Source organism: Falco punctatus (genome assembly GCF_963210335.1).
Source record: "Falco punctatus genome assembly, chromosome: 3".
Classification (NCBI taxonomy): Eukaryota; Metazoa; Chordata; class Aves; order Falconiformes; family Falconidae; genus Falco; species Falco punctatus.
In genome coordinates this window covers 85,715,318-85,729,679 of record NC_137582.1, presented here as the reverse complement: position 1 = coordinate 85,729,679, position 14,362 = coordinate 85,715,318, and the positions used below count along the sequence as shown (strand labels likewise).

The following is a 14,362-nucleotide window of genomic DNA, read 5'->3' as shown; positions in this document are numbered from 1 at the left end:
TTTGCATTCCCTTTCAGGTCATCTCTGAGTGCTGTGTGCATCCACTCATAGCTACGAACTGGAAACTAGAACAGCCTTGAGGCAATCTAGGTGGAAAGCGGGGAGGGCAGAAGGTGGGGACAGTAGGAATCATGTACCCTGCATGCAGGGGCTGAGTTGGAGGCCAAGGTGGCAGTGATGGGTATAGCTGTTTGGGAAAGCCATAGCAATGGGATTTAAGTTATGGTGGTGGCAGCGCTTCTTGGGAACTGCATGCTAATTAGATGCATGTATTTGTGGCAGCTGATCACCATATACATGGCTTTACTGGTCAAGAGCAAACTGCCAGGGCAAGAAGAGACTTTGAGGGAGGCAGGCTGAGGGGCAGCCTTTCAGAGGGGCAGAGGTTTGGTACTAGAAGCAGGTAGCAGGAGTCTGTGTAGTAAGTGATGTGGGTAACACAAGTAAGGAAGGGCAGGCTGATGGCACCTACCCCATGTCTCAGCCTATTAGGTATGGTGGGCAAGAGCTGAAAAGTTGCAAGGAAGTATATCTGTTCCAGCAGAAGGGGGAAAAAATAAAAATGGCAGAGCTGGATTGGCAGTAAGAAATGAAGTTTGGGTTCTGCCTGCACTCAGAAGAGGGGCAAGGTGAGATATTCATAATATTCTTGGTCATTTGGAAGCGAGGTCAGATCCAGGGTGCATAGTCACCTGCAGCATGGCCAAGGTGGTGCTAGTGGGGCTTATTTTGATGGGACTTCCTTAGAGGTAAGACCAGAGCTCAGAGGGTGATTGAAGAAGTGGTTTAGTTTGGTTCTTTGTGGAAGAAGAGCACCACAGAGCCTTTGGTCTGCATTCAGATCTTACAGCATTGCTGTACTGAGCTCCAGAGATGTGGTCCCAGCAAAATCTACTTTTATTTGTGTGTGGCAAGGTGTCATTATGGGTTGTCCAGCATTACAGAATGAGAGGGATAGTGAATCTAGAAGTCAGGTTCAGATCAAAGAAGGCTCTGTTGGCCCAGAATCCCGATGTGTTTCACTGAATGTCATGTCTGCTTTTTTTCCCCTATTATTTAGGTGTGACACTGCTGTAAAATCAAAAATGCTTAAATACCATGTAAAAGTTAATCTGTGGTATGTTTGCAGGATGGTTTTATAGACTGAGATGTTTTCAAAATTTCAGAGATGCATCTATGTAGAATTAAAGTTTCCAGTGTCAGTATCAAAGAGCTTTGAACTGCTGGAAAGCAGCTGTGAAGGTGGCCTTTGCATATTGACTGATTTTTTTTCACGTTGTGATTTTCCCTTGGATGTAACCCAGAAGAGAGAGCTTGCAACGATCATTATTGGCAAGTCAGTAGTGGGTATTGGTTTAAAAACATCCAAAGCAGTACAAAGAAAAATAAATAGCTTTCTTCACCCTTTTTTCTACCATTTGCTGCTGAGGACCCACTGGAAATCATGCCCCATCTTCAGCTTGCCCTGAGAAGGCAAACTGCAGATACCAGGGATTAAAGTAACAACATAAGAAATTTTTCTCTTTTATGTATGTTTAGGTTATAAAACGATGGAGTATTTCTTCTGGTGGAAGTGATAAAACTAACGTTAGCGTAAGTCTGGCTTTTGTTTTGCATTGAAAAGCATTGTAGACCTGTCCCAAACCCTTCCATGACACACAAATCCAAACACATTCCTTCAGCAGTAGGAAACTCCTTGCCTTGTGGGCATGAACAAGGTCATAAGGATCCTGGAATACCCTCGAACCCCTTCACACCTAGCATCATAGAGCAGGGGGGATGTTTACTGGGTCTAGTCCATCTGCCTGAACTGCTGTATCTTTGATTTCCCTTTTAAACAAGCAACCACAAAGTCAATCTACCGAGTTCCTCTCCAGCTCTGGCAGTCTTCCATCCTCTCCTGGAAGCATGTCCCATTGTCCTTAGTCCTTTCCAAGACATGATGCTTTTCCTAATCTTCTTGCACTTCCTCTCTCCTCCTTCAACTTCAAGGTCAGAAAGGGGCTGCTGAGGGTTGAAGTAAATGCCTGCATAGGACAGATCTCCTTTGGGAATTCCTAGGAATAGTGCTGGCCCTTTGGGATTGGTTTGGATTTTGGTTTTGTCAGTGCTAGTCCTCTCTGTACTTCAGTGCACTGGCAAAAATTATTTACCTTATCACATTAAATACATAGTTCCTCTCAGATGAACTACTACATTGTCAGATTTGAAGGAAGCACCAGCAGAAGAATGAGAGGAAGAAACAGATCTTCTGTCTCTTTAGGAAGAGGGGTTGAAAATTCAACCATCACATGTGTTTACTGTAGAGAATTTCTCCAGCTTCAGTGGTGAAACATGATTTTTAAAAGGTCTTCAGCAAAGTTCTTTGGAATAACTTTGGATAAGTATTACCACAGTGTACACTTGAAAGATAGAGAAGACTGCCCTTTGCCCGTTGCCCCAGGGTAGTTACTAGCAAAGCTGCAAACATAACCAGGGAGTCCAGAATGTTGAGCTGTTCAGCGTTCTCCCTGTACAAGGTCCATTTCTGAAAGGCATTACTGTGGTGAGAATGACCCAATCCCTATCAAAGGCAACCTTGACAAATGCCTCTGGGCTTGTCTTTCACCCATCAGGCACGGAGACAGGTTTGGGGGTGAATTCTGCTTTCCCCTAACCCAGCGACCAAGGTGTCCTTCCCTGGGACCTCTCTTCTCCCTTACACTGGAGGGCACATAGTGGAAGCATGCACATGATGCAAGGCAACGTGCAACGCTGCTGCTAGACATCATGTCAATCTTTAAGTTGGAACAGCTACAGCAGAGATCTGGAGCCTAATCCACATCCTGCTGAGATTAGGGTGTCCCTGCTGTCATCAGCTGACCTGTCATCGACTTACTAATGAGCAATGTTGCCAGGATGGTATGCCAGAGGAAGGCAATTAGGAGATGCAGAATACTGCCGGGAATGCCAGCCAAGTCTGAAACTTGACCATATGCAGTGCATTCCCTCGAAGCACTGTGGCATTGGTGGTTGCTGCAGTTATTTTGCTACAAACCAAAGCACATTACTAATGCTAAACTGACCTGAGCCTCTGAGCACAGTAATACAGAATTCTCCTTCCTTAGGCAACAAACTTGAATTTGTCCATGGGTTTTTTTTTCCACATGAAGTCTATTCCATGTAACATGGACTTTCTTATATATGTACCTCAACTATAAAATGCTCTCACTGGAAGCATGCTCAGACATTCCTGATTAAAATTACATTGTCCAGCAGGATCTGTGTTCAAAGCATAAAGGACCACACATCCACCTGCATTCAAGCCTAGGCCACCTCACCACTGCAGCAGAGTAAAGGGGTCTCACTCATTTTTGGCTTTATGAACTAATCAGGGATGTAGACACTATTATCCAAAGCTAACTTTTCAGTGCTAGGGAGTTAACATATAAGCACAGTGACGTACAGAAAGATTTGGTGACTGCAAGTTGAAAAGTTTATTTTTTCAATGCACTAATAGATCCCTGCATGCCCTTGTCATGGGTTATGGTAAATTTTCTGTGCTGTAACATTCCAGTACTTGGGCTGGACACTGGGAGGGGTTCACATGCTCTGCAACAGCATGGTACAAAAGTGGAGGCTTTACAGCTTTTAAAGGAAGCGAAGGCTTTGTTTCTTTTAAGCACACCACCAGCTTTGAAAGCAGTGGAAGTGACACTCCTGCCTTCCCCCTCAGCAGGAGTTCTTTAATCCAGCTCCATTAGAGAAGTCTGAATCACATATACATTCCTCTCTTCTTGCCAACATCTGGCTTTGCATTCATTTTAAACAGCAGCTCTTTACTTGTGCCAAGGTCGGCGAAAGCCATGCTGAACAGAGATCTGCAAATTTCTCTCCTTTGCCATACTTGCTTATTAGCTACTTGCTATGTTCCGCTCTCTGCAGCTTGGATGGCTTTAGCTTTGCCTGGAGCCCTGTCCTGGGGCTCACAGGTGGGATCTGTACTCCATCTGTAACTCAGTTCTCAAATCCAGTACCATCTCTCTGTTGATCCTGAGAAACCACTTGCTCCAAAGCCCAGTGGAAAAAGATACAAAGTTTGGGTTTTTTTCTGCCTTTCTATGACTTTTCCTTATTTCCTTCTAGACAGTGTTTCTGTCTTGATAACTTTCTCTTCTCAGGGTGAGATTTTTCTTAGCTTTCCGCTTCAGACACCTGGAGGATATACCCATTCCACCAGCACTTTCTTTAGCATCAGAGTAGCAAGAAAAAAAGGAGTATTGGTCAATATTGCAGCTCATTCCTGGCCTTTCTGTGTGTCCCTGGCATGATCTGCTGCATGACAGAATTAATTCCTTTGCTTGCTGATTACCTGTCCTTTCGCTAACTGGGGAGGCATCAGCCCTGCTCCCAGGTGGGAAAATTTCGTTCCTGTCCATGGGGACTTTTTTGCTGGGCGGATGATGGGGGTGGAGGAGCTCAGATGGGGGTTGCAGTGTCAAACTCCTGTTCATTCCTCACTGAGGAATTAGGAAATTGGGAGGCTGTGCTCCTCCTGCTGTCTGCTGTGTGTGCCTCTGCAAGGAAACTCCACTCACGGGTAGGGTATCTCCTCTGTGCCATGTGTCTAATCCTCTCCACACTTCTTAAAGGCTTTAGTAACTGGCAAATTATAAAAGACCAATTAGGGTAACTTTTATAGGGAGGAATGCTACATAAAGTATAATAATTACTGCAATAAATTCTGTTATGAAAATGACGTCAAACCTTAATTCATTCAGCCATAAACCATCTGTCAGCTACCGGCTGTCCAAATATACCATCAATCAGAAGTTCACCTCCTTCTGTAGATCATCTGATACCTCATGTCCCAAGTATCAGGCATCAGTTACTCTATATTGCTCAGAAAAAATGTCCCCTATATCTGTACCGACAGCCAGTTCCTGCCCTTTGAAGCTCTCCAGCTATCAGCTGCTCCAGAACCATGCAGTGGCCACCAGCACATTGAAGCTCCTGGTTATTTAGACTGATTTTAAAAGGACTTTACAAAAAATTGCACTTTGGATGCTCTTAGTCTTCTCCTGGAGTCCCTAGGTGCCCCTCTGAGGTGTGGGGCAGCCTTGAATGCTTTCAGCATTTTGGGGAATGCCTAGTCCTCCATGTCTACCAGGTAGAGTGGACCTCTTCAGTAGACCATAAGCTTTGTCCAAGAAAAGTTGATATCTTAACCAGCTGGATTAACAAGAATAGTCTGGAGAGTAGCCTGGTCCTCATGCTGGTGGGACCACAGGCTTTCTCTGTAACCTTCAGGCAAGGGGCTGTTTGTAAGTCAATGCAAAGAACCTCTGAGGGTCTATGAAAGACCTCCTTGATTCAGTGCCTCTTCACCTGCAGCTGTGCATGGCTTCACTAGACTCTGGCTCACAGCAACCCCTACAGGTTGGACCATCTGAACTTCAGAGAATACAGAAGCAGATGTTTTTATAACCCAGCAAATGCTGGGTATTTCAAGTTTCCTAACCCATTTCCATCAATGCAAGATAAAACCACATATTATTTCTTCTTTTTTTAAAAAAATGAGATTCTGAACAAAGTCAACCACTTGATTTTCTCCTAAATGAAAGAAAAAAGAAAAAAAATATTAGCTTTGTAGTTCAGTAGCATAAAAGAAACTGCAGCTACTTCTTTCAAACAAGAAAAGGAAAATTTATCATTCTGTGAAAAAAAAACAAGACAGCTTTCCCATTCTCTAATCACTTTTCATCGACAGTGATCCAAAGATGGATTAGACAGCGTGAGCCACATTTATCTTTCAGATTCCCTGCTATATGCTCTGAATAACTTTGTTCTGGTCCTAGAGTCATCAGTGTCATGGGGAGAGACCATTTGGGTCATGAAACATCCTTCAAGTTGACACTAGAGGCGATGAAAACAGCATGGGAGTAGTTGGTTCTTGGGGAGTTATCCCAAAGTGCTCTGTAGAAAGCACTGAATTCTTATTCAGGTTATTCAGGGTAACTATAAAAATTGGGTATTAAAAAAAAAAACCTCAACCAACCAACCAACCAAAAGCAACCAAGTGAATAAAACCACAAACCCACAAACCAAACACAAGACATGCAGCTTAGCAGCTTGCACATGTGAAATGGAAGCTGTGGCTGAGAGCAGCTGCTCAGTCTCCTGTGCCGTATTTATGCAACGCACTGATGCCACTCCTAAGCCAAAGGGTCGCACTGGGATCCAGGTGCTCTGGATGAAGCCTGGATGGGCCCTTGAAGGTGGCACAGAGCCAACGCGCAGAAGATCCCGTGGTAGGGAGGTGCCTCACTCCACCACCATCACCTTGCCATAGCCACCATGAGACCAGCACAGGTGACTCGCAGTCTGCCAGGACTAGCTGTAGGAGAGGGCTCTGGGGGTTATCTCAGTACACTTCGCCTGTGTCTCTGTTAGGGATTTAGTTTTGGGGTTTTTTGGCACTGCACCTTAGCCTTTTATCCCAAATCCTCTCCCTCTGCCCTGAAGATGTGCAGCCATAATGAAAGCTGTGGCTGAATGAAGGAGACTCCAAATACCACCAGGGTGATGAAGACTTGCCTGTGCAGCACATTTTACCCCAGTCTTGGGTCTGGGTGCTCCCTCCCTTCCCACCCCTCCGACAGAGCAGGCTGCTCCGCCGTGCTGGAACCAGGCAGGAACTGATAAACATTTCCCTGCTCCCTGACGGCCAGAAGCCCATGGGCTGTGTCAGGCCAGAGTAATGGTTCTGTCTCTGTGGGTTACTGGCAGAGCAGCCTACACAGCTTTCAGCTCCTGTCTTGGGCCATTCCTGGCTGTCTCCAAGGCACCAGGCTCTGGGCCAGCACTGGCGCCTTTTACAGCCAGATTACACAACCCTCTCTCCAGGTTTTTCTTCTTTTCTGTGTGAAGATAAGTTTTCCCTCCTGTCTGCAAGGATTGCTAAGACCCAACAGTGTGGCTAGAGGAAAATGCTGGAGTTGAAGCATGAGCCCAGTGGCTGCTTCTGTATGCTGCTCAAGTGGCCAAGACCCGATAAAAACCTTTTCCATATGGAAGGAAAGAAAAAGGGAGCTGTTCCCAGAAGCCTGCTACCAATTCCCAGGGTACCTCTTGCCAAGATGAGAAAATTTTCTTTTGTCTCACAGCATCCTTGCCAGAGCTCAGCCTGGCTGAGTGTGTTTAACCTGCTCAGAGATCTCACCAGGCACTGAGCCTTTTGCACCCATCCTCAGCTCAGCACCGTGCATGCAGCTTCGTGAGCTGCTGGTGCACCTTGGTGGGCAGCTGCTGCATCCCGCCCCTGAGGGAGCACCTGTGCTCACAGCATCACGAGAGAAGTCCGATTGTTTTCTCAGAAGTGGGAAACTAAAAGCAAGCTTCCCCTCCTCCTTTCCTGGTCTTCCAAGACTCCTTTTCATCTTCTAACTGTAAGCAGACATCTTTGGAGTCACTGAGCCCACCAAAGTCATAGCTAGATAACACATCACACTGATAAGCTAGATAAAAAAAAAACTGTATGAGGTCAGACCCAAGGCCAGTCTGGCCCTGCCTTGTCTCCGTGGCAGAGGAAAAAGCAGCTTGAAAAAATAAAAGAGGAGGGCAAGCATGTGGTAGTGTATCTCCAAAAAGGTCCCCAGGACTCCCGTAATTTGTGCTCAGAGACTCCCTGATGCAGAATGGTGTCGTTTTACTTCACCCTACTGAATGGGTGTTGCTTTTGTGCATATTTCCACGGACTTTTTATAACTTTGGAAGTTTTTGGCATCAACAGAGAGCTGTGGAAAGGCAGTCTGCAGTTTGGCTGGGCACCATGTGCAGGACCAGCACCTGGGGTTCGCTTTGGGCTAGGCACTGCTTGGTGCCTCATCACGCTCTGTAGTTCTTGTGTTGGAAGAGATGATTCCAGCCATCAGTAGTCCATTCCTACTGACAATAAGCCTCTAAGAGTTTCATGGACCTCTTTCACATCCATCCACAATCTCTTTTCAAGGCTGAAAGGTCGTAGTCTATGTAATCTTTCCTCCTACACGACATGCTCCATAACTTTGTGCATGGCTGTAAAAAGGACCACCTTTATCACTTCCTCTATATCAGGAAGCACTCAGAGTGCACATAATATACAAGATGCAGGTGCAGAGTGGAGTTATGCACTGGCATAGTGATGTTTTCTGCTTAATTCTCTCTTCCCTTCTTAATTTATCCCTTCTCAATAATTCACAACATTTAATGTCTGTGTTTTATCACAACTGAATGATTATTGTAACCCTTAGGTCTTGTTCCCCAGTGACAGGTCTGATCAGAGGCCATTGCTATTGATATGAGCTCATAATGGTTTTGGTGGCTGGGTTTTTTTTTTTCCCATTTTTGTTCTCTACATGGATTTGCAGCTGCTCTCATTCAGTAGCTCAAAAGCAGCCCATGACAAGGATGGCTCTGAGGTTTGCTGATCACGTTCAGTGTACATGATCAGATCTGGGTGCATCTTCACAGCATGAAGGAGAGGCTGAAGGTCAGGAGTGTGGCAGACGGAGGGACTGTTAAAACAGAGATTGGTTGGGAATAGAAGACACAGATGCTGAAGGTGGCCATAAATAATGCCATCAAAGAAGGGCTTTCATTTGAGGGAAAAGATGGAATTATTTATGAGCTACATACATATGATCATTTGTGCTGCTCTCTGTTAAATAATACAGTTGTGGACATTGGTAACTTTGAAAACTTGTGGCATTACATCAGTTGTAGGAGAAAAAATGTTTTTCGCTGAAAAGAATTGTTTTGACCAAGCCTTTTTACCTTCACCTTTTGGGAAACTCTTTGTTTCATTCCATTTTTCTCTCTGTACTTGCTTTTCTCTTTACTGATATCTTCTTGCTGCATCTTTTCATGGCAGACTAAAGGCCTGCAAAACCACTGTAGGTAGTTTCACTTGAGGAAGTCTCAAACTTGTCTCATTAAGACACACGTACCGTTAAAAGGTTTCAGATTTTAGTTGCAGTTGTTCTTAAATAAGTTCCAAAATAGATAATGGAATAAATCAACAATTTTATCACCTTTTCTGTCATGGTGGTATTGATCACCATTGTGTTACATCATGGAATAAAGTGAGAATAACATCAACAGCATAAGAAAAGCTGTGTGTCGTAGAGTTTAATGAAAGCCTCAGCTGCAGATTTCAAAAAGTGAGATGTTTTACATTCTTCTGAACAATATTTTTCCAAAATTTGATTTTTTGGAAAAACAATTATCTTTCGAAGGACTTTAAAAAAGTTATTATTCTCCCTTTGAATTAAAATAAAGATAAATCAAATGTTTTCACTTCACATTGAGAAGACCAGGTTTACCTGGCTTGTACATTTGCACATTTCCCAGTCTAGCCACCAAATGACCTCCCCCAGAGCCTTCTCCCTGTGAGCAGCTGTAAGGATGCAGGAGCAACTTCAAACATATCTTATTTTTATATTGAGGGTGAAAGACTGGAAAAGCAAAATTGGCTTGAGTGATGTGATGAAAGCTGTCCATGTAGGGATAATGCTACAGTGCCTTTCCTATTGGCGTTGCAGTGTGGAGGTGGGATAAACAACAGACTTACAAAAGTCTCTTAGGAAAGGACAAAATTAGATGCTAAGAGGTGGATTAGCATTTAGCAGATGGGTATTTAGGTTTCCTATGGGGCTACAGCAATCTCTGCAGCATCCTGGAGTACAATCATGACACTGCCATCTATGTGTGGCTTCATGTCCCCTCAATCAATCCATTTTAGTGAAAGCATCAAGCTGTGACATGTCCTGTGCTTCATGTCACCTGCATGTCTGTCTCCTCACCTTCTTCCAAGACTTCTGTCCTTGCCATCCTCCATACAGCTGCCTTTCCTCCCACCCTTTCCGCTAGCTGCCACTTCCCTTTTGGCAGGTGGCTCAAAAGGGCTCTGTGCTCCTGTCACGTGCGGGGAAGACTTTTCTTACCCAGTGCTGGAGTGTTTTGTGGGAGTAATTAATTGTGAACAGCATCACTCTTGATGTGGGGGTGAAGCTTAGTGGAACAACTCATTTAAAATCTTTGCATGGGCTTCCCTTCATATACACACTGAAGAATACACCCGTTATAGACAACCTCAGCTCTCCCCAGAGTCTTGTCTTGGTACGTATCAGCAGAAACATTGAAAGATATTCTCTGGGTTGATATCCGTGGTGGGATGCTGGTGGGAGACTGGGCTAACAGCGGTCGATAAAGCCTTGAAGGCTTGGTGTGGAGTTGATGGAAATGCGTTCAGTTTCAGAGCTTATGATCCAGCCCATCAAACAGCATGGGTTTACTGGCAAAATAGTTAGCATGTTTTGCTGCAATTAAATAGCCTATAAATAGCTGTGCTACATAAGGAATGTATTTGTATCTGTATAAAATGCAGTCTATGTAGGTTCAGAAAGACTTCATTGTAAGCTGAATTTCTATGTGGGGATTTTCTGTAGAAGTAGAAAAGGATCTTAAATTCTTAAAAGCATGTTCAGGTTTTCAGTGGAAATGCAAGTGGCAAAAACCTCAGCTGAAAGCTGAATTATCTAGGCATTAAGTGCTAAAGGGGGGGGGGGGGGGGGGGGGGAAGTTTATATTTTCTTCCTGAAAAGAGACAGCTTACACAGCAAGTGCAATTGTCATTGAAACTCCATTTTAGTTTGGATCAGGAGTTTCACAGAAAAAATTGCCTTTAACGTAAGATAAGGAGGTGAAAAAATGCGATTTGTTGCATGGGTACTAACCTCTGTTTCATTCCATCTCTCTCTCTTTTCTTACACTTCCCTCATCTCACAGCAAGAAAAACAGCAGACACCAAACAAGAGACCCTGGGAAGGAATCAGAAAAGTCCAGTCCCCACCATCATGGGTTAAAAAGGACATCGAACCTGTGGCACAGTCTCCCCTAGAACTAAAAACTGTAGAGTGGGAGAAAACAGGAGCCACCATTCCCCTGGTGGGACAAGACATTATTGACCTTCAGACAGAGGTCTGAGTGGAAAGGGAAGAAAGGGACTTTTTTTTTTCCAGAAAACAAATGAAACAAACAAAACAAAACCACGTTTTAAAGAAAAGATTAAATTAAACTGGAACCGAGCGAGAGAAGTGTTTGGTTTCTTTTGAAACCTTTGGTAAGATGGAGTAACTTTTGTATTGTTCTCAGCAGACAGGGGGAATATTACTTTATAGAGTATAGTAGCTGTAGGTTCAGGACAACACGAGCTTTCCCAGGTAGGACTGGAGAAGAAGTGAACCTGGAAGAGAGCGAGGAGGAGGCAGAGGGTGGGGAGGGGCTGCAGGGGACAAGCCCTGCCAAGATGCTTTCGGGCTGCTGCCACACACCGGGAGCCTTCCTGCTCTGCTGTAGGGAGGTGTGGAAGAATGCCCAGCAGCCACTGCGAAGGGCCAAGAAGATTGGGGTTGTTTGCAGACCACAAGAGGGGATGCCTGTGAGAGCCTCGCTGGGGTACGGTCTGGCCGTAGATCCCTGGGGGAGACCCAGCCTTGAGGGTCTGTGGCATCCCTTGCCGATCCTTGCCCTGCACCGCTCTCTCACCAGCTGATCCAAGAAGGAAGGAGACGGGATGCACCAAGTGGTGGCCAAGAAGACATTCCCACTCCTATGTGCCACACCATGACCTGTCATCGTGGTATCCCTGCAGCAGCTCCCCACGGGGCCTGGAGCAGGAAGTGGTGGTGTCATCCGTGGCTTAGGTGGAGAGGTAAGGTGAGGCTTCCTCCTCTCATCCCTTCACAGCGGAGCTTCTACGCACCCTAAGGAGTGGGACAGGTGCAGGAGGAAAGGACCACCTCCAAAACCTGCTTGCCCCGTCTCCAGGGAGAGGGTTGATGGTGTTAGAAAAACTGACCAACAAGAAGAATGTAGGTCGTTTCACTGACTGTTAAATAGATAAACTCAGCACGGGCCTTGCAAAGGTCCTCTTGGCCTCATCCTTTTTTTTTTTTTTCTTTTCTTTTCTTTTCTTTTCTTTTTTTTTTTTTCTGTTATTTTCCTTGCTTTTGGACTCAGATTTATTCCAAGCTGCCCCTCCCTGGAAGGCAGAGAAAGAGGGATAGACAGATCTGCCGATGTACCTGGAGATATTTGGTATACAGAGATGTTGCCTTAGGACACTGAGACAAACTGACAACATGAATAATGTCCACTTGGAAACAAACAAACAAACAAACAAACAAACAGACAAAATAATCTATTTTTTTCCTTCTTCTTTTCTTTTCTTCAATAAAAAGAGAACTTGAAACCCGAGACTATTCTTTTCTTTGGCTCTTGTCATTTCGAATGCCTTTCTGTGCCATAGGACTGCGCAGGCATGGGGTGAGGATGCCACCTGCTGAAGGTGGAAGGCAAGTTGCTCCGTGGAAAGTTTGGGATGGTGGGAACACACAGCCCCTTCGCTGTTTTGCTTTGTTTTATTCTGTTTGGGCTTCGGTTATTTTCCCCTTGCTGGCTCTTCTCCTCCCTCCCTGCTGCCCAGAGCTAGCAAGCAGGTTTGTGGTCCTACAAGAAGGAAGAGGTGGAGCTGATCAGGAGAGCAGGATATTCCTCATTGTAAAATACTGTCTTTTTATTTCACCATGAAAAAAACAATAATTATTTTATTTTTTTTAAATAAAACATTTCTCAAGGCCATTATCAAAAAATAAGGTATCTACATCTCACCCCAAAAAATGTGCAATATTTTTATAGTTAAAAATATATACCACAGACATTACATGCAGACTTCATTTTTTTTTTTTAAACATTTCCAGCACTGTCTGACGTTTGGAACAGCTCTCCAGCTTTAGAGATGTGTGGCGACAAACCTCTCTCTGGTTGTGCGTGGCCAGATCGTGCCAGACAGCAGTAAAGCTTGATCAGGGTCTGAGCTATTATTGTGCGTTTGGGTCTCTTTTTGAAAAACAACCACCACAACACATTTTTAAGAAAAAGTTAGTAACAGATACCACATGCAAAACAGTCACTGACCCCAGTTGTGCTTCCTCCACTGAGAGATGGTGCTTGACGTGCAAACATCTCTGCTTCAGCTTTCCTTTGGGCCACCTGGGTAATCTTTAAGGACAATGGCATTTACCGTGCCATTAACTGTATAATATGAAGGATGGAAAGAAAAAAAATTTTTAAAAAAATCCAAATAGTTAAAAAATAGGGAAACTGATTACTTATAAAAAACTGTGATATTATTGTTCAATTTTACATTATTCTTATGAAACAGGAAAGCACAAAGGCCTCCCTCAGATGCTGGGTTGTATGATATTGTAATTATTATAATTACACATTATGAATTTTAGCATACAGATATCTTTCTACTGTGTTTTAATTCTTTTCTCTTCCCCCCCTCCCCCCCCCCCCCCCCCCTCCACCTTTCCCTGCCCAACTGAGCCTGCCTTTTTCTCTCCAGCTTTCCCCATTCACCCATCCACTCCAGCCGACTTGCAGGACATTAACGGTGTTATGTAATTAGAGAGATAAATGTTTGTTTAATAACTGTTGATATTCGACTTTCTCTGCTCAGCTCCTCCGGTTAATTCTGTTTTCCCCATGCCCTGCCGTGCCTCATGCCATGCCTTCCCCTCCCTCCTCTCTGTGTTCATCAATTTTTTTCTGTACAGTTTTCAGAGCACAAGATGAATGTGTCTTATTTCTAATAAAAGAGGTGTAAACTCTAGTGATGTCTGCTCTTTAACAGTGCCCCTGCCCATGCCCCATGTGTGGTTTGCATTGCACCCGGGTGCTGGGAAACACCTCTCCTGGCCCCGCAAGCTGCCACCTCAGCCCTCTTCTCTGGAAGAGCCATACTCTGGGGCCAAACTTGCCCCAGAAGTACATCTTTTGCTTTTGGCTTTGTGGCTGCTTGACACCCCAAAAAAATACCTCCCCCTATGATGCATGTTTCCAGGGCACGAGGGGTTCCCTTTTCTGTGCAGCACAGCCTGCTTTTCTGCAGGTATCTCTAACCCAAGCCTTGGTGCCCCCTACCCAATATCATACGATGTGAGGGGCCAGTATTGAACACAGGTCTGGCAGCGTTACTGGCAGAGGGCAGTGATGCTGGGTTATGGTTTCCAATGGGGCCAGGGCAATGTTGATGCTACACTGTCTGCATGGCTGCAAAGCCCGTCTCAGCTTCACCTGGATTCCCCTGCCACCTCCTGCATTACCAGGCAGGCTGCAAGCAGGAGCACGGCTCAGTGCACGAGGGAGTTAAGGATATCGCTCGTGAAAGCTGACAAGAAATGAATTGAACTAGGGATTACTCACTTCCTTGCCGCTTACCCCTGAATGGCTGAAATCCTTCATCAAGAAAACATGTCCTTATCTCCTTGACTCTGCT

The 14,362-nt window shown here is 44.8% G+C and overlaps 1 protein-coding gene across 7 annotated transcripts in view; it reads left to right on the top strand.

Moving 5' to 3' along the window:
* ADGRB1 (adhesion G protein-coupled receptor B1) overlaps nt 1-13,696 on the top strand; it is a 294,461-nt gene extending 280,765 nt beyond the window's left edge. For 5 of the 7 annotated variants that reach the window (XM_080380266.1, XM_080380265.1, XM_080380263.1 and 2 more), the window contains 2 exons: nt 1,540-1,593; nt 10,807-13,696. In XM_080380266.1, the coding sequence (XP_080236392.1) occupies nt 1,540-1,593; nt 10,807-11,004 (252 nt within the window). In that variant the 3' untranslated portion in view covers nt 11,005-13,696. The remainder of the gene's footprint in view (nt 1-1,539; nt 1,594-10,806) is intronic. The other 2 variants (XM_080380264.1, XM_080380267.1) reach the window with 1 other exon arrangement.
* The last annotated feature ends 666 nt before the right edge of the window (nt 13,697-14,362 follow it).